The 20474-nt window shown below is 44.3% G+C and overlaps 1 protein-coding gene across 1 annotated transcript in view; it reads right to left on the reverse strand.

Moving 5' to 3' along the window:
• FSAF1 (40S small subunit processome assembly factor 1) overlaps positions 1-20474 on the reverse strand; it is a 138534-nt gene that overhangs the window by 73411 nt on the left and 44649 nt on the right. The window contains exon 3 of the mRNA XM_086927132.1: positions 10420-10476. Within this exon, the coding sequence (XP_086783258.1) occupies positions 10420-10476 (57 nt within the window). The remainder of the gene's footprint in view (positions 1-10419; positions 10477-20474) is intronic.

Genomic DNA, 20474 nt, shown 5'->3' on the forward strand with positions numbered 1-20474 from the left:
TATGATCTCCAAAATAACCCTCTTTCTAGACTCTCTCCTGCTCTACCCCCTCCTTGCATCATCTGACACCTCTTTTTACTATACTGATCCCCTAAAAAACCTTTCTAAACTCTCCCCTCTGACTCCTCCACCCCGAAACTCCTTTTTACTCATCCAAAAGCCTCTTCCTACTGCTAAGACCTAAAAAAAATTATCCTTCACTCTTTTACCCCTCCACTATCCTTTTCAATCAAAATTAACAGACTAACATGTTCACTTCTCAAATTCCATATTCAACTATTCTAATATACTGCCCAAATAACTGAATAACATATCTACTACTCAAATTACTTCATATTTATACTATACTCATTTTTAACACTAATCCTTTATGGGTTCCGGAGTGGCATGCTACTTCCCAGAAAAGCGCTTCAACACCCATCAGGGGTAACACGTGCTATTTGAATGCAAATCTTTCTTCCCCTTTTATCCCTACGCTATCCTTCTCACTCCAAGTAACAGACTAATATCCACCATTGAAATTACCTCATATTTCACCATATTAATTCACCACTAATCCTTTAAACCTTTGTCCTGCTCTATCCTTCAGCTATCATTCCAAATCCAAATAACTGACTAACCTATCCACCACTTAAAGTGTACTTGCATGTTTCACTATACTAATTCAACACTAATCCTCTATGGGTCCTGGAGTAGCGTGCTACCCGCTGAAAAAGCGCTTTGACGCCTCGTCAGGGGTAGTAAGCGCTATATAAAAGCAATTACAATACAGTACAATTAGTGCTCAGAGAGTATTCTCAGTGATATATTTGGCTGATCTATTAGTTGTATATGAGTACCAGAGATGAGACTATAGTAGGAGTTATGTGGTGGCGAATAAAAGTTGTAATCCCTGGAGTTAGAGTGTTGTACTCTCCATGTATCCTCAAGGTTATATTTGGTGCAGAGTTTTTCTAAGATTTTGTGGGCCTTTGGTGGGTGACAGTTAAAGGAAGACTGATGATCTAGGACCGTGTTAAGTAGTAGATTGGAATCTCCACCTACAATAATAAGGTCATAGAAAGGCAACCAACCAATGTTATCAGACATTTTGTTCCGGAATGAGGCATCACCATTATTAGGGCCATATATATTCAAAACGTGTAAGAGCGAGTCCCCCTTTTGTTGTGTAGCGATGATCCATCTGCCATCCTCATTGGAAGAGCAACATTCAAGTTTAATGTCGGATCGTTTGGAGGTCACTGTAATAATGCCTTTTTTGTGGACTACAGTGGAACAGTGTACTTCAGAAATCCAATTATTCTTAAAGCTATTGGCTTCTTCGTCACTTACTCTCATTTTCTGAAGGAGAGTGATATCCACCTTGGATTTAAAGAGCAAGTCTATAATTTTGAGTCGCTTTACTGGTTGGTTTAGTCCTTTGACATGTAGTGAGACAATGTTAAGATTGTCTGTAAGGGTTGGTCAGTTATATCTGTGGTTTGAGTAATGATGACACAGGGCATTGTGTGGTGAAATCGTGTAAATTTGGTTCAAATGGCAACTACTACCACTGGTTGAATTTAGGAAGTGCATGTAACACTTAGGAGTAAGTAAACAGGCTCTAGAATATGAGGAAATACAAAGATTCATGCAAAGGTAACAGGCGTATGTTTCTTTGGCACCGCCAGTTAAGCTTGAAACATTGAGCAAGGAGACGTTATCGATAAGGCTTCCTACTCTTGTACATACATGAGACTTAAATATGCAACAAAAAAAAAGAAAAAACATGTCAAAAACAAAAAACCCATCCCTTAGCCCCCTTGTCCAGCTCCCTCGCACCATCTACAACAATATCGGCATAGAGGAAGCGACGAAGGAGAGCGTCCATCCTCAAGCAGAGAGAAAAAAAAAAGAAGAATGTACCTATGGTAACCGGCTTACCCCAAACTAGGCATAATAAAATGAGAGGGACTATACCAATGCATAACAAAGCATTACTCTCAATGTATAATAAAGAACAAGAAAACCATCAAATGTTTGACATCAGAAGCTCATCATCCCAATATGGTATGGGAAATAAGCGTTAGCCGCTAACAGTATCACATAGTGCGGAGGAGCAAGCATAAGCTACATTTCAAAATGATCTTAAACATGGTCCAAGCAATTCAAGGAAACCACAGCTTAATCATAACAGTGAGTAGTGAGTGAGATTTCTACAAAGTATAGTATTTTGTAATCACATCCAGGTGAAACAATTATGAAATATACGAACAGGCAATGTTATGTGGTTAGACAAACAAGGTGTCTTCTAATACAGAGGTACAAGTGCAAGATCTGGTTCAGAAGGATATTAAACATGGTCACAGCACTACAAGAAAACGTTATCTCAGTAATAGCATTTCGAGTTACACATAGCCCAGAATCTGTGAACGCAACCAGGTGAAACAATTATGAAATACTATCAGGTAAAGTTATGCTGCTAAACAAATACATAACAGTAAATATGGAAGGTACTCCTCTAGGTTATGTACTGAATTGGCGTGACAAAGAATGTTCAAGGTCAGAAAGGCATAAAAGTCATCCAGGAGGCCAGAGGCAAATCACAATTTATTTTTGTCAGAAACAACTTTAGAAAATTTGATTTCGTGGTAGGGGATCTCATCTAAATAGGTCAACGAGTCTTTGGGATTATTAAACGTGTGGAACTTGCCTTTCACTACGATTTTAAATCTTGCCGGAACTGGAAAAGAGAACTGTAGTGCCATTTCTTTCAGGCTGTCTCAAAGCCAGTAATCCCTTCCTGGTTTCAACTGTTGTTTTGGAGTAGTCTTGCGAAATGTGACTCTTGCAGCCATTCTAGTTGATGTGGTTGTTCTTGCGCATATATGACAGTATTGCTTCAGCATGTTGAATCTAAGTGGCTTGGAGACTATTGGTCTTGTGGTGTTCCTGCTGGGTGGTTTGAAGGTAGGGACCCTATTGACCCTCTCCAATTCGAAGTTCATGTCAAATTTCAAGCCAGTGATCTGAGGTAGCCAGATTTCGAGGAAAGAGATGCATGAGGTTGATAAGACCTCTGAGCCCTTTGGAATACCGAATATTTTTAGGCTCCCTCTTCTTTTACAGTCTTCAAGTTCGTCAATATCTTTTTTCATCAATCTCGTCACCGGCAGACACTGCAGCAGCTGATAACAACAGGGACAGCGGAGAGGACACCGGCAGACACTGCGGCAGCTGACAACAACAGGGACAGCGCAGTGGACACCGGCAGGCACTACAGCGGCTTCAGCAGAGGTGCAGATAGGCACAACAACAGCACCAGGTATTGCATTAATAATAGTAATAGCCAAGGCAACTGACTATGTCAAATACTGGCATCACACCATACACAGTAGTGAGTAAAATGCTATTCACAAGTTGCCCTCCACAATCCCACTACTGAGGGAACTTGCAACATCTCTGACAGTTGGGGGACGTGCGTTCCTTCTGCACATGTTTTTTGATAATGCGCCCGCTGCTTCCTAGGGCCTCCTGCAGAGTGGCGGCCGAGGGTGGTGTGGGCCGGTCTGGCTGGGAACACCGGGGCGTGGGGAAACGACAAAACTAGTACTACAGTGAGCACTTCAATCTGCATTTAATGAGTGCCCAAAATGTCAAAGAGGAAACACGCCGGAAAAGCAATGACGTATTTCGGGCAACAGGTACTGAAACTACAAGCAAGTAGCCTATGTTCACTCTAGTTAGTCTAGCAGCCACCTTGAATTGGGGAGATATATGCCCTCTATGTGGGTGTCTCTGCAAACTTTAATGCAAGAGCAGGGAATTTTACAAGAAGGCGGTCAAACTTTAACAAATGCTGAAGCGCAGGGGTGAAGGTCTACTTGGGAAATAAAAGTGAAAGTGTGCATAGTGAAGCTTCTATCTCATCACTAGGGGCCTGCAGAATACACATACAAAGTTTGACGAGCGATGCTGAAGAAAAGAAAGGTGCGACTCACCAAACTGTAATTGTTCAATATTTTAGGCTTTTAGTAAGCAAAGCAGCATGCTGGCATTGCCACGCTGCTTTCGAAAAGCATAACATATTTAAAATAGAGTTTGCCTAACCGTGCCTTTTGCTGGAGTGGGGCGAGGTGGGCACTTTAAAAATAAAAGAGCACGATTTACGGAGACAAAAAGAAAGGCACATATTGCTAAAGCGTGCTGCACTGTCCAAAAAAACTAGCTGCCATAACAGACCTTTTAAGAACAACTACAAAATGGGAAGGTGGCTGAACTTCTGCAATCATCACCAATATTACCTCCGCTTAGAGTTGCTTTTCCAGATCTATGACAACAAATCGGACTACTTTGATCTTGGTGAAAATAGATGCACTTTATTTACAGCGCAATTGAGACTGGAAGTATCAGTTTGGATGTGCAAACATCTCCGTAAACTTCCAACTGTGATGTTATAAATTGAATATACATGTACTTCTCCCAGTACTATCTTCACGTCAAAACATTGGGTGCCCAACACAGAAGACCTTCGCAAAAGTCATGATGTAATAGAATAATCTAATAGCATTTTAAAAAGTGTGTAGAAATAGCAAGCAGAAAAAAGTCCCCTTTTAAAAAAACCTTGCACCTCACTCTCAGAAGCTCTTTGGCTAGAGCCAGGGTGTTTTTAGACAGCAAATCACAAACAAATCAAATCGCATAAGACAGCAGGAAACAGAGGGACAAATCTGCATTTATTATTATTATTTATTATTATTATTATTATTATTAAAGGCTTTTATATCGCGCTCTATTACTAAAAAAATAGTATCCTGGCGCGCTGAAGGCAGAACAGTTTGGGAGAGGACTAGTGACTAATAACTGAACATAAGAAAAACAGTTTAAACTATTGTATTAAAAAGGTGAGTTTTTAGTCCTGTCTTAAAAACATTGAGAGTCGAAGCAGTTTTTAGGTGAAAGGGAAGGGTGTTCCAGGATTTTGCTGCTCTTACCGAAATAGATTGGCCGCCAAGTCTGCAATATTTGAATTTGGGAACGGACATTTGGCACAGGTTGGCCGATCGCAAGAGGCGATTAGGGACATACAAACGGAACCTTTTCCACAAGTAGATAGGGCCAGTTTGATGAATCGCTCGGTAGGCCATCACTAGGATTTTGAACTGAATCCTGAGGGCAACAGGAAGCCAATGGAGAGCACACAGCAGGGGGTGTGCACTGGAACGCCTAGGAACATTGAATAAGAGCCTGGCAGCAGCGTTCTGAATGACCTGGAGGCGGTGAATCAGGTATGCTGGTAATCCGCCAAACAGTCCATTCGCGTAATCCAACCTAGAGAGAATCAAGGCGCGAATAACGGTCTCTTTAGCTTCTTTCGGCAGGAGAGGGAAGAACCTACGTAGAGTTTTTAGGGTGGCAAAACAGACCCCCGTGAGTTTCTTAATGTGATCCTCAAACTTAAGGTTCTTACTGAACCAGACTCCTAGGTTTTTTACTGGGCCAGATGTGGCTTTTGGAGGGGGTAGGTCAGCAGGCCAGAGACGCTCATTAAAGTCCTCAGGGAAAGAGCCATACAACAAGATCTCAGATTTACTTTCGTTGCATTTCAGCTGGGCACGTGCTAACCATTGAAAGACAGAGGACAAACAATGTTGGGCCACCGACGTATCTAAATTACCTCTGGGCCAGGTAAACAAAAGCTGCGTGTCGTCGGCGTATGCCATAATTTTTGCACCCAACTGTTCAGCAAGGTAAATCAAAGGGGTGAGATAAACATTAAAAAGTAGAGGACTTAGGATGGACCCCTGGGGAACGCCTGTAGAAAGTAATTTAGGGGTTGAGGCAAAAGGAGGCAGCCAAATTTGTTGTGTGCGGTTATCTAAGAATTAAGTTAGCCAATCAAGTGCAGGGCCGGTAACACCAATATCAGCTAGTCTGGCGAGTAGGAGGGAGTGAGGCACCGTATCGAAGGCAGCAGAGAGGTCCAATAAAATCAGAGCCGCTCTGCCACCCTCGTCAAGACACTCCCGAATGGCCTCCGAGATTTCAACTAAGGCCGTCTCGGTGCTATAAGTGGCCCTAAAGCCAGACTGAGCTGGATGTAGAGCCTCTGTTGATTCGACAAATTTATCCAGCTGCTTGAAGACGGTCTTTTCACAGATTTTTGCAAGAGCTGTGAGCAGAGATATAGGCCGAAAATTGGACGGCGTGGTCGGGTCTAGACCATTTTTTTTAAGCAATGGGAGCAATTTTGCTTGCTTCCAACAAGCGGGGACAGTAGCCGTAAGGAGTGAGAGGTTAATAAGCTGGGTAACTTCATTTCCCACTGTTTCTGCTAAGCCCGCAAATACTCTAGCCGGGCACGGGTCAGAAGGAGATCCTGATTTTAAAGCAGCAATAGTAGAGCTGATATCAGAATTTAATTGGAGGGTGAATTCAGCCAGCTGCTCAGTGCGTGGGGGCATTGAGGGAAGCAGGGTAGTTAAAGGTAATGTGGAGCCATTACAAACCTTTTGCAGGTCCTCCTGGATTTTAACAATTTTTTCAATGAAGAACTCAGATAGTTCTTCACACCATTCCTTTGATGCAGGTAACATAGGTTGAGAGGCACAGGGAGATGTAAAGCTTTTTACAATAGTAAAGATTTCCTTACTGTTGTTGTTCGCTTTGTTAATACGTCCTGTAAAATAGCTACGCTTGGCAGATCTAATGGCTGCATAATACTTTTTTTGTGCAGCCCGCAGATCTTTTTTTGCCTCGGGGAGATAAGCTTGTCTCCACGCCCTCTCAAGTTTTTTGCAGCCTGATTTGAGGTCGCGGAGGGCATGGGAGAACCAAGGTTTGGAGGGGGTAGAACGGAGCCTGCAAACCCGGCTGCTATTAGTTGATGCAGCAGTCGCGCATTCCATCCATGAATTAAATGCGCTGGCAGCAGCCTCAATATCAGGGGGAAGCAGAGGACGAGACGCATCAAGTCTCTCAGAGAGGGTATTCAAATTAATCTTCTGTGTGTGGGCAGTTTGGGGTTGAGCCGCAACAGAAGTCAAAAGAGGCCAGGAAAATCTGACAAGCTTATGGTCCGACCAGATTACTGGCTCAGGGCAACAGAAGTCAAAAGAGGCCAGGAAAATCTGACAAGCTTATGGTCCGACCAGATTACTGGCTCAGGTTGGGCCATAGTAATGTCGAAATTTGAGCATACCAGATCCAAGATATGTCCTCCTAGATGGGTTGGAGCATCCACCCATTGTCTTAACTGGGCCATAGAAAGAGCTTCTGTAAGGCGAACTGCCTCTGGCAGGTCCGAACAGTCAACATGAATATTAAAGTCCCCCAGGAGGAGATACCGGGAATGGCGTAAGATCCGAGGGACTATTAACTCTTCTAGGGCTTGTACAAAATTACCCACGTGGCCAGGAGGGCGATAGACCAACGTACCGCCGATGGAGGAATGAGCGTTGAATTTTACAGATTAAATCACTTCTGGAAAATGTCTCTATTCAGAAATCCCCATTTTGTAAGTCTCCGAGGATATCCTGAATTGGTTGTTACCTTTCCAACAACTAGATCACTCTTTTAAAAAAAGATGTGAAGACTAGCGGCATCAGACCATTACAGAAAAACATTCAAACTAAAATGCAACTATTCATCAGGTGTAACATGGGTGTTAAGGAGTCAACAACGGGATAAAATATGCACTAAAAATCCATCGAAATGTGCAGGTAATACATTCTGGGAAAAGTAATATGATAACATTTGCTGAAACCATAGGCATAATTTAACCAAAATGCCTGGAGTAACGGAAGTGACATCACATATCCTCTGACCTTCACTTTCACTCACACGCTTACACATACACACACATTACAAGCTTATAAACACACTCTCTCATTAAAATACGCTCATCTGCAGGCACGTCCACAGCATACATTAAAAACATTTTTACTTACTTTAGATGCCATTGAAGGTTTTATTCCAGCTATTTGTACTCAATTGTTTTAGTGAATAATAAAATATTCATATACACTTAGTGAATATATTATTCACAATTAGTAAAATAAAATATTTACAGAAACCAAACAGAGTAGAGCCCAAACTGATGTATTAAGGACGAGTTACCACTGGGTTCCTTGCACTGATTTTGCCACCTCTGAGGCTAGGGTTCGTAAAGGCAGTGCTGGGGGTTGCATCTGCGACCCCTAAATGACATCCTTGCGTTGGAACTTCCACACCCAAAATGAGTGTGCTATTTCGTGTAGCAAAGTTGTACTGCTTCTGAAAGGAACTGCGTCTCAGCAGCACACTTGTCTATGATACAGGGCGTCAAAACAAAAGGCATACAGAAGTGAACAGACCAGAACCCCACAAGGGCTAATGGTGTAATAACTCCCACAGCTGTCTGAAACCCAGATCTCTAGGGTTATCTTCACCTGGACACAAATGATGATGATGATGGACAGGCAGGTTATCTCAGACGTTAGCTGACCACAGGCGTCATCCAACTACAGAGTCAGAAGTAGACTTCAACAACTGCGAAGCCGAGTTAGCGGGGAAATGTTTATACTCATGAACCTCTTTTAACAAAGTCGACTACAGAAATGACAAATAGTGGTATGCACTGCAGACCTCAGCTGGTGTCTAACCAGTTACCTGCTGATCCACCCAGGGCCTCCACAGCAGCAGTGTTTTATGAAATACTTTCTAGCAAATATCAAATGTATTATTATAAAATAGAAATAAAAAGTAAGTAAATTCCCTATTCTACACAATATCTGTACATTGAAACATGCAGTCAGAAAGCACTTACTGTCGCGGATGTTGTCCCAATTCCACTGGTCATTCTTGAAGAACTGATGTTGCCTTGACACGCCTACCCTGAGAGAGCGAGGGTGCTTGGCCCTCACCGACCACCGTTATGGGTTGACTAACCGGGGCCTCCTCCCATGACCCCCGCTCCTGAGTGTGCGTTTCACTCCTTTGGAGGCAGGTCACTGACTGGGGCTTGAGGCCTGCGACGTGCGGAGGGGGGGCTGTGTTTCTTGTATATTGTGTGCGGCGAGGTCACGGGCAAACAATCTCCTCTTGAACTGCTGGCATTCATGCTGCTGCCAAGACATGGGGCAAGTCTTAGCGACAGAGGGGAGGGCGCAAGAATGTGATTGGCAAGTGCGGCGGCACAAAAATGCAAAAAGTAAATACATATATTCTGTACAGTCCCAGGATTTAACCCTTGCGCAACAAATGAGAAACTCGTCAAAGGGCTTAACAGCACGGGCTGTGTTAGAAATAAAGAGCATTTCAGCCAAGCTTCAGGCGTGAGCACAAGAGCCACTTGAGACCCGAGATTAAATCAAAATATAAAACAGGAAAGAAACCAAGTAATTCACGTATCACATCCAGCGTGAAACTGGTAATCAAGTGGACACGAAGTGAGAGCAGACAATTAAAAGGAAAGCCAGCGCCGCCCTCTGAACTCTTCCCTCTAAAGCTATGCATTTAACCTGAATGCAGGAAGGTATGCTGAAGCAGCTTCGTTCTCAAGGTCTATGTGCGGCCTCAATAAGCGGCAATGAAAGAAATGCGCGCAAGTGGTGCGCGCTCGCGCGCCACAGCGACACACGTGCCCACATGGCCTCTTGGGGTCTATTACGCGCACCACGCGCGTAATAAGACACCAATAGGCCATGGGCGGAGCAATGCGACCGCCTTTGGCCAATTGCGTACAGTCTTTTACAAAAAGACGTATGCAAAGGCCTATAGCTGCCCACAAAAGGAAAAGCACACGCATGAGCGTGTGCGTTTCCTAGGGTAGCTTCGAAACCCCGTTTTTCACCTACTACAGGGCTCGCGCTGCGAGCACTGCTACGCAGTGCAATGCAGGGCGCGAGCCCTAAAATGGAAGTAAAAAATGTGTACTTTACGTGTCCTTGCAAGCTGAAATAGATAGCAACTTCAATTTGAATATGTGATTTGTGCCCTTAAGTATCTGGATATTAAAAACAAAATGTAATCTTTAACTGCTAGAGGCCATACACTTCCCATACAAATCGAGGCTGATTACTTGTGTAGTACGAGTATGCACTCAGTATGTCCTTGTGCATCAGGAGCACAAGGCACAATGTCAGGGAAGTGTCCCTCAAATGTTTGTTTGAGGTCTGTGCAAACATTGGAAGCACATTGCACAAAACTGCATAGGTACCCAGGCAGTAATGAGATTAAATCGGAAATATGTTGTAAATTCATTTCTGTGTGGTTGTCCTCTTCTTACGTTTTAAAAACAAAAAATTACTTGAATAACTAACTATGGAAGTTATCAAGATCAGGAGTTGCTCATCCTATCAAATGCGCTCATGAAATAATTTAACTGAGTTTATAAATGCCACTTCGAATCTCACACGGGGGGACACAAACTGGCACGGAGCGAATGCATGACAAGCTTACCTTTTCAAGACTAAATGTGTGTTCTTTGGCATCTTTATCTTGGGTGTCCCCCTTGATCTAAAAGTAATGAAACATTTAATTAGATGATTTAATGTTCTAGAACGCGAAGAATGCATGTCGCTGTTAACGTGATTGAAGACATTTTGCTAAAACACAAAATTTCAATTTTCAAATTACTCTAAAACAGAGTCAATCTGTTCTATTTATTGTATAACAATGCTAATGCAGTCAAACTGTCAAAATGACAAACAAAATAGGAATGATCTTGAGACCTAAATCAAGGGCCAAGTAATAATACAACAATACTTTTTAACCTTCTTATAGTGGCTCCTACGCCAATAGAAAGAGGCAACTAGCACACAAATCCCCCCCCCCCCCAAATTAAAGCGAAATTTAAACTCAAAGGAAACACTTTCGGCAGAGACAATAGCACACTGACATTTTACAATGCACATAGTATACACCCCAGTTCAAAACATTTCTGTTTTACACAGCCTGCAGAGTTCACGTTGGGGTGGACGTGTTTCCTCTGTATGGACGAGTGTTTATGATATTGTTCAATTATTTTGAGGTACCTTTCAGGTACGCCTTAGAAACCTTATTCCACAATGAATAACATCCATGTTCTACTTTTCTGCCTAAAATCAATGAAACTATTTGGAAAAAAGAGATACCTTTGTCGAAGACAGAAACTGTATTATTATAGTCATATACAAGATATTTATAATACATTTTGACTTTTAAATTATGAGAAAGTTTAGTTACGTATTACCATTTTTATTTTACCTATAACCTTTAAAAGGACTTTGCTAGAACTTAATACTATTTTGTTCACTTTAAACTTTTGGACAACATGTGCAGGAAGCATATCAGTGGATTTAGATGCTCAACAAATACATGTGTTTTAAGATATTCTAAAGATTTGGTTTACTGAGGAAATGTAAAAGGCATTTACAGTAAAGTGAAATAACACAGATGGATCCCAATTATTTGATAAAGAACTTACTGAAAGAACACCATTGTAATTTACAGAAGTGAATCAACCGACAAATGCGCCCGAAGAACTGAAGAAACTGTTTGTTTTCGATGCACTAATCCTGCACTGAATTAAATGATGTCATAAGCAATGGCAGTCCTTATATTCTTTTTATGCTTCTACATTTCCGAATACAAGACATGCCTTTCACATAGGTTCATGGGCATTCTACAAATTATTTTAGGATTGATAATAGCACTTACAATTGCACTCTGCTAGCTCTGATAACAAACAAGCACTGGCAAAGCCAATAGTTCTGGCTTAAAGTGGCACTGCATGTAAACTGGGACATGATAAATTCGGTTACATGTGTTGCATGCACAAATGTGTCTACTACTTACTAATAAAGGCATTACTCCTAGTTCTACTCCCTAGCCTTCCTTCTTAACCAATGATCTCTTATTAGTTATACAACTCCTGCAGAATGGTGCCCAGTTGGGTTTGTCTGAGGGTGCAGTGGGCGGCCTTTCAGGCATTTAGGCGTTCCTGGCGCAGGTTGCAGGATGTCAGAGGTCTGATGCCTCGGTTTTTTCAGGGTCTTTTTCACTTTTTTCCTCAGCCTGTTCATTCTTATCCTTGTCAGAACTTGCAGTTAGTCTTGGATGTGTTGACGGGCCCTTCGTTTGAGGGGCTGGAGTTGAAGCTCTGGACTTTTAAGGCTTGTATCTTGGTGGTCATCACGTCGGCTGAACCGCCTAGCTGACACAAACTTTTCTGAGAAGGTGGTGTCCATCGATCCAAAGATGGGCTTGCGGTGGATAGGGTGACAAATGATGCGTTATGTCACTATTTTCAGGGAGTCAGATTTCCTCTGTGGGTCAAGACTGAAGATAAAGAGAATTCAACATTGTCAAATGACGGTCAACCTCTGGAATGTGAAATTGGTTTTCGCTGCTGCTGAGGACCCACTGGGGAAGCACCCTTGGCGAATCTGCTGGCAAGTTAGTACCGGTCCCTCGACGTTACACCAGGCAAAACGTTAGCAAAACATTTTTAAGTTCTGCTTTTTAGGTTTGGGAGGAGTAAGCTCCGACACCAGCCAAGGGTTCCAGGACCTCAGAAACAGAACTTGGGGGTCAGGGCTAACTCCCACAAAAGCCACCAGCAGGGTTCAGCTGAGGTCTTTTTGAAACTTGCCTTCTATGGGCCTCTCTAGCTAAACAGGAGGTCAGCGAACTGACCACTTGAGTTCAGGTCTTTGACCTGGGTACCGGTGTGCGCAGGTGAATCTCTTAAAGTTATCCTCACAGGTCTGAACAGAGGATGCGGTCCTTCTTCGGTCTTCCACTGGTCAAGTAGTGACCAGAAGAGGGTGCTCAGGGATACCACATTTATGCCTGACACTAGCCTGTTGCTGGGGGTGACTACTTCCCCTACCAATAGGGAAAAGGTTCCCAGGGAGTAACCCTACCCCAGCCTATCTAGGGGTGGCTTATTAAGTTTTAAAAGGAGAGTTTAGGCCGGTCAAAAAGGGATATTTTTTCAAGGTTGAATTTGCAGAATATCCAAGTTTGGAGATCTTTTGGAAAATGGAGTCTTAAAAACATGGGATGAGCTAACGGAAATAACGAAGAATTAAATATCAAGATTTAAATTTTACCAGTTCCTTGGCTGGTCTAAAGAACAAGGAACCTGGCCAGACTCTGTGGCAAACTTAGAGGATGAATTCCTTAAAGTAGCTGGAAAGAAAGAAGTATCGAAGTGGTATTGGTATTTGGTGGAGAAGAAGGAGGTTGACGACGACACTCCAGATCTTAAATGGAAGAAGAATTTCCCAGTTCAAGACTTGCAACAAGCATGGCAAGTATCCTGCACTTACTTATGGCATATTAGAATTTCTGCACCTCTTAGGAAAAACCATTTGTTTACTTTGCACAGATCTTATTGGACCCCTGAAAAACTATCAAAAATGAGCTCCCAGGTGACGAGAAAATGCCCAAAATGTGTCGAGAAGGATGTTAATGATATTCATATGTTCCACTCATGCCACCACCTTGATCTATTTTGGAGCGGAGTTGGTAAGGTTATTGATAAGAGTCTAAACACGATTGTTAAGGTAAGAGTTTTACTATTATTTTTGGTATTCTGGATCCTGAAGAGTTCAATTTTGGTTTAACCAAAAAACAGAAGTACCTTTTGTTTACATTTATACTTCTTGCTAGACACGAGATTTGCATAAACTGGATTCTGCCCAGTTCTCCTAAGGTTGGTGACTGGGTCCGATCAATAGAAAAATTTTGAAATTTGGATAGAGCCAGAGGGCTGTCCAATGATTTAAACAGGCGCGGTCGAAACTTTAAGAGTTATAGTGGCTGGAACAGTGAAAAAATAACTCAAGGAAGTGTTTTGTTTTAAGACTTGGATTTCATCTCAATTCTCGAGGGAGCACAGTGTGAGGTGACCCTGTTTGCTTTCAACAATAAAGATCGCATAAATGAGGACAAAAAAAACAAGCATTTACAATGCAACGGTTTCGCCTTTGGAAAAGTTAGAGCTATTGGCATTGTAAATGACAAAATTTGTATTTATGTGTTGGTTTTGAAAACAGATCAATAAATGGCATTGTCATTTACATTGCCAATAGCTTAATCTCTCGCAAATGTCAGACCTATTGTACCCTACTGGACGAGCTCATCAGACAGCAATTCCTACCACACACGCACACCCAGAGCCACACACACCCAGAGCCAGCCACACAAACCCAGAGCCAGCCACACACACCCAGAGCCACACACACACACACACACAGAGCCAGCAACACACACCCAGAGCCAGCCACACACACCCAGAGCCACACACACACACAGAGCCAGCCACACACACCCAGAGCCAGCCACACACACCCAGAGCCAGCCACACACACACCCAGAGCCACACACACACACACACCCAGAGATTCTAGAATAATACCTGAAGCCTTCTAAGTTCGAATCAGCAAGTCCATATGTGAGCAAGGATCCTGTTCAGCATCATGAGTTGGTGTTTTTTAGGTCTTGGTTATTTATTTTTGCATCTCGCCTTCACTTTAAAGTGAAAGCGCAATGAAAAATAAACAGCGGGAATGGGGAGCGCTTGTCCTTTCAGAGGAGGCAGATGTGAGATGGTGATGTGCGAAGGAGACGACAGGCCGAAGAACAGATCTGACTTACTGGGGAAGAGGAGCTGAGAGAAGCTGTGGATGTGGTGGGAGTGTGCTGGAAGGCCGGAGAGAGTGGCATGGCTGTGCCCCCCTCACCCCTCTCTTGACTCTTTCGTGCTCATGCCCGTGTGCACTCACCGGTGCATGGCGCCAGGCAACTCCTGCTGAATACCAATCATGCGCTCAGCAGAAGCGCGCCATCTGCTCTGTGCACACACCCGGCAGCCTGTGCGGTGTTCCTGAAATGTCACCCCTGCCCTGTGTGCTCCTGTCCTTATCGCCGATGTGTCCTGTATAATGGCTGCCGGGAGAGTGTTGTAATTAGAAGTCGGGTGGAGGGAAAGCGGCTGCTCCAACCTTGAACGGTAATCTGGCCGGCTGGAGAAGGTAAGAATCCTGGATGCAGGGCACACACTGCTGTCGCGACGCCGGACCTCGCTCCTGGCCCCAATGTGGGAATTCATTCAGTGAGCCCCACAGGCGTCGAAGCGCTATAGGTACATTTGCAAATTTACAGCGCTAATGCTGTTGCCAGTAAAAAGAGAAGTAGGAATTGGATAGGGAAGACCTCTCCTACCCCAACAACAGGCAAATGAGTAAATGATCAAATTCACTGCAACTTAGAACTATGTGCATTACTACACCTACCCACTGGAAGACCGAGATATATTGGGGGACCATTACATACAGATTTATTAGATAAGTAAATAGAGATATTGCCCGTTCATTCAAAATCTATTGACTAAAGACTAATAAAGTGAATATACAGGTGCTGAGACAAAGCTGAGCTAAGAAATAGTAGCAGATACACAAAAGAGAACAGATTGGTGAAAACATGATAATAAATACCTAATGTAACCTGCTAAATTGCTCATATGGACAATGGGTCAAAAGGGGGACCATGGCTAACCCAGTAATGGTCTCATGTCAGACGGTAAGTGGGTGGGGAAAAGAGATGCATGGTGTGATTACTGAGAGCACAAGGCGTTGTACTGTACTTTATCTTTACTTTTCAATTTAAGCATAATTTCAGACTATCCTGTAAGTTTTATACAAAACGCTAACATAAATATTTAAAAATTACATAATATATATAAAACAAGCATTGGAAATGCAATAGGTCTTGCATTAGGAAAGTTTGAGCTATTGGTATTGTAAATGACACTTTTTTATTTATGTGTTGGTTTTGAAAGTAGCAAAATTAATAGCTTTGTCAGTTACAATGTCAATAGTTTTAACTTTTGCAAATGTGACATCTATAGCATTTGTAATGCAATGTGTGTTGTATTTACGTGACTTAGATGTATTGATATTACAAATAACAATGGCTTTTAATTTTGTAAATAATTAATACTTAAATAAAAGTTATTGTAATTTATAATGGCAGTAGCTTAAACGTTTTTAAATAACTTTTGTGAAGATTATGTTCAGTGTATGTTATTGTGACGAAAATCCAAGAACATTGCATTTGCACCTACACACACACACAGAGCCACAAACATAGATGTGGTGGTGGTGGATCTGGGGGATATGGTGGTGGGGGATATGGTGGTGGTGAATGTGGTGGTGGTGGTGATGGTGGATGTGGTGGTGGATGTGGTGGAGGTGGTGGATGTGGTGGTGATGTGGTGGATGTGGTGGTGGTGGATGTGGCGGTTGTGGATGTGGTGAAAGTGGTGGTGGATGTGGTGGTGGAAGTGATGGTGGTGGGTGTGGTGGATGTGGTGGTGGTGGATGCGGTGGTGGATGAGGTGGTGGATGAGGTGGTGGATGTGGTGGTGGATGTGGTGGTGGTGGATGCGGTGGTGGAGGAGGAGGTGGTGGATGTGGTGGTGGATGCGGTGGAAGTGGTGGTGGTGGATGCGGTGGTGGTGGATGTAGTGGTGGTGGATGTAGTGGTGGTGGATGTAGTGGCGGTGGTGGATTTGGCGGTGGTGGATGTGGCGGATGTGGCGGTGGTGGATGTGGTGGTGGATGTGGCGGTGGATTTCATGGTGGATGTGGAGGTGATGGTGGATGTGGTGGTGGATGTGGTGGTGGTGGTGGTGGTGGATGTGATGGTGGATGTGGTGGTGGATGTGGTGGTGGATGCGGTTGTGGTGGTAGTGGTGGATGGGGTGGTGGATGGGGTGGTGGTTGTAGTGGATGTGGTGGTGGATGTAGTGGTGGTGGGTGTGGTGGTGGTGGTGGTGCATGCGGTGGTGGTGGATGTGGTGGTGGTGGATGTGGTGGTGGTGGATGTGGTGGTGGATGTCATGGTGGATGTGGAGGTGATGGTGGATGTGATGGTGGATGTGATGGTGGTGGATGTGGTGGTGATGGTGGATGTGGTGGTGATGTGGTGGATGTGGTGGTGATGTGGTGGATGTGGTGGTGATGTGGTGGATGTGGTGGATGTGGTGGTTGTGGATGTGGTGAAAGTGGTGGTGGATGTGGTGGTGGAAGTGATGGTGGTGGATGTGGTGGTGGAAGTGATGGTGGTGGATGTGGTGGTGGAAGTGATGGTGTTGGGTGTGGTGGATGTGGTGGTGGAAGTGATGGTGGTGGGTGTGGTGGATGTGGTGGTGGTGGATGTGGTGGTGGGTGTGGTGGTGGATGTGGTGTTGGATGCGGTGGTGAAGTGGTGGTGGATGTGGTGGCGGTGGATGTGGTGGTGGTGGATGTGGTGGTGGCGGTGGATGTGGCGGTGGTGTATGTGGTGGTTGTGGTGGTGGATGTCATGGTGGATGTGGATGTGATGGTGGATGTGGTGGTGGATGTGATGGTGATGGATGTGGTGGTGGATGCGGTGGTGGTGGTGGTGCATACAGTGGTGGTGGTAGTGGTGGTTGTAGTGGATGTGGTGGTGGATGTAGTGGTGGTGGATGTGGCGGTGGATGTCATGGTGGATGTGGAGGTGATGGTGGATGTGGAGGTGATGGTGGATGTGATGGTGGATGTGATGTTGATGGTGGATGTGGTGTTGATGGTGGATGTGGTGGTGGATGCGGTGGATGTGGTGATGGTGGATGCGGTGGTGGTGGATGTGGTGGTGGGTGTGGTGGTGGTGGTGGATGCGGTGGTGGTGGATGTCATGGTGGATGTCATGGTGGATGTGATGGTGGATGGGATGGTGGATGGGATGGTGGATGGGATGGTGGATGGGATGGTGGTGGTGGTGGATGTGATGGTGGATGTGGTGTTGATGGTGGATGTGGTGGTGGATGCGGTGGTGGTGGATGCGGTGGATGTGGTGATGGTGGATGCAGTGGTGGTGGTTGTGGTGGATGTGGTGGTGGATGGAGTGGTGGTGGGTGTGGTGATCCTGTGGGTTCCATAAGGGTTTGTGACAGAGAAAAGATGATCTTATTTCAATAACATTTAAATTTGTGTCTGCAATTACAATGTGATACAACCTATGTCCATCTAATTCTTTCAAAATGCCATGTGCCTCAAATATAAAAGACATGCACTGTTTATTCAGCACGTTTTATGCTTTTTTTTCCCCAGTGAACATTTGTACAATCTGAACTCTATCATTGGCTAATATTGTCTATTTAGTCACACACAAAAAACGAGCATGCATTCCATCTAGACATTGACACTATGCAGCTCTGGGGCCTAGCATTTGGGCTTAAACAGCCTCTGAAAACTGAATCCAAGGGACCGTTTCGTTTGGCAGGAGGGAAATATAGCGCCAGCTATGGGATTTATTACGCTGGCATTAACTTCGCCTAACAAGTCACTTGTGTAACATTAATATTTAAATGAGCCTGTGTTAAAGTTTACACCAGGGGATCCCCGCTTCAAAAGGCTCAATCGAGCATTACAGGCCATTGATTTGCTGGCACTGCAAGGATCAGCGAGCAGACCCCACTGCAAGACACTGGGAATAGAACTGAAAACAAATATCTGAACAGCGCACGATCAAGGCAGAGGCGTTGCGGCTGTTCGCTCAGAAGCAAACTGCGTTTTTAAAGGAGATTATGAATTTGGCAGCGTTCAGCCCTTCAAATCCTATAAGTAATTTTGACTACATCTATTGCCGTTTTTGCGGCTTTCTGCAGCCTTTGTAGTCCGGGAGTTAAACGAGTGTTTACTGCACACATTTATTATAGCAATATTCCACTTGGTAACAATACTTTTAAACCGTCTTAATATCAGGTAAACCACAGAACCAAATAAAGAATAAAAATAACATGTGTGTGCTGTTGTTCATTGGGTGTGCCGGTTTCTACTTAACCAAGCATTGAAGTATGGTATCTTCGCCAGCCGGCTCCAGTGAAGGCACTCATTAGCCGGGAGCGCCTACGGTTTCACTCGGTGTCAGACACATGTCACCCCTTGAATGGGCTGTTGTGGTGCACAAGATATGGAGCCGATCAATACGTGTGCAAGCTTGATTAAAAAAAAAGCGCCGTGATCTCGGGGAGCGATGAAGTCGTGCGGGGCCCCCTCACAATTCCCGTTTCTGAGATCTGTCAAAAAAACACGGATGAAAAGGTTAGAGTTCTACCTCGCCGGTACTCGCGTGAAATTGCTTGTCGCTGTTTTCTGGCAGTGATTGCCGGGTCTGTGCTGCTAGCATTAACCATGCTGACAGGGCATACGTTTTACGGATGGCGGTGGTTGCCCGGCAGATTACTGTACAATGTAGATTTAATCTCTCCCCGGTCCTGACAATTTCAAGCGAAAGGTTGTGAAATATCCAACTGCTGTCCTGAAACAAGACGGAGGGAAGGCAGAGAAGGGGGCGGGGGAGGAGAAATGCGACATGGCAGGCAGGGGAGGGGGCCGAGCGACGGAGGGAAGGCAGAGAAGGGGGGGGGGGGAGGAGAAATGCAACACGGCGGGCAGGGGAGGGGGCGGAGCGGGGAGAGGGTGTGAAAGCAGCAGGGGCCTTTGAAGTGAAGCTAAGCTTCACTTCAAAGGTGTGGGAGGAGTGCGGCTGAGGGAACAGACGGCGATTTGGTGATGTGCACGCGCATTTTAGGTCAATGCGCTTGCGCATTGACCTAAAAGCCACGGGCACAGCACCAAATCGCCCAGTTAGGTAAAGTCTGTTTAAGACGCTATAGTCTCGCCTCTTCAATGCGCTTGCGCATTGAGAGGCTCGACCTAAAAATGCCCCATCCTTACTCTTATCCATTACCCAAAAGTTAAGTACAATACGCCGATGTGAAAGGCTAGCAAATCTAAAAATACCCCCAGAGAGTTTTGCATGTTTATCTTGGCGTGATAACATTCTTTAATTGCACAGGTTCCCTGGAAGGAAGCTGTGACATTATGCACGTTAATGCACAATAAGTCTTTCTGAGCACGACCACTATTTCAGAAGCCTTATGATGCCAGGGTCCATGTGTAATGTGGAAGCACAGTGCATAAAACATTTTTGCACGCTCTGTAGAATGTGATCAAATTCTTATCTGTTGACAGTGCATGTCAGTGGGTGATAGAGTTTTCTGAAATGTTTCTAAGGGTATTCTTGAGGTGATAGGGCCGGTGGTGCGGCATTTAGGTGGTCCCTTCATTTATTAATGGACAGACTCCGTGGGCATTCCGAAAGGCTCAAATGACGGCCAACCTTCAGCACCAGGTGTTCTAAAGACAATAAAGATCATATGACCTTGAACATGGTAATTAAGCCGACCACTCCTTGAGAATAGGATTTATTGAGCACCAGACTTCACGTGTATTTAATTGCTAAAAACCGTACAGCACCAGTCTACCACTGTGAGACTTTTTTCCAAAGTGTAAATAACTCTAACTTCGAAAGACAGTCCGTGCGATAGTAAATACAAAATAAACAGATACAGGTGGCAGTCCATTACTATCTCGGTTGCCTTGACTGGGAGTCTCGACTCACCATACCCTCCCCAGGGACAGGCCCATCCTGACAGA

The sequence above is a fragment of the Lissotriton vulgaris genome, chromosome 6 (genome assembly GCF_964263255.1).
Source record: "Lissotriton vulgaris chromosome 6, aLisVul1.2, whole genome shotgun sequence".
NCBI classification, from domain to species: Eukaryota; Metazoa; Chordata; class Amphibia; order Caudata; family Salamandridae; genus Lissotriton; species Lissotriton vulgaris.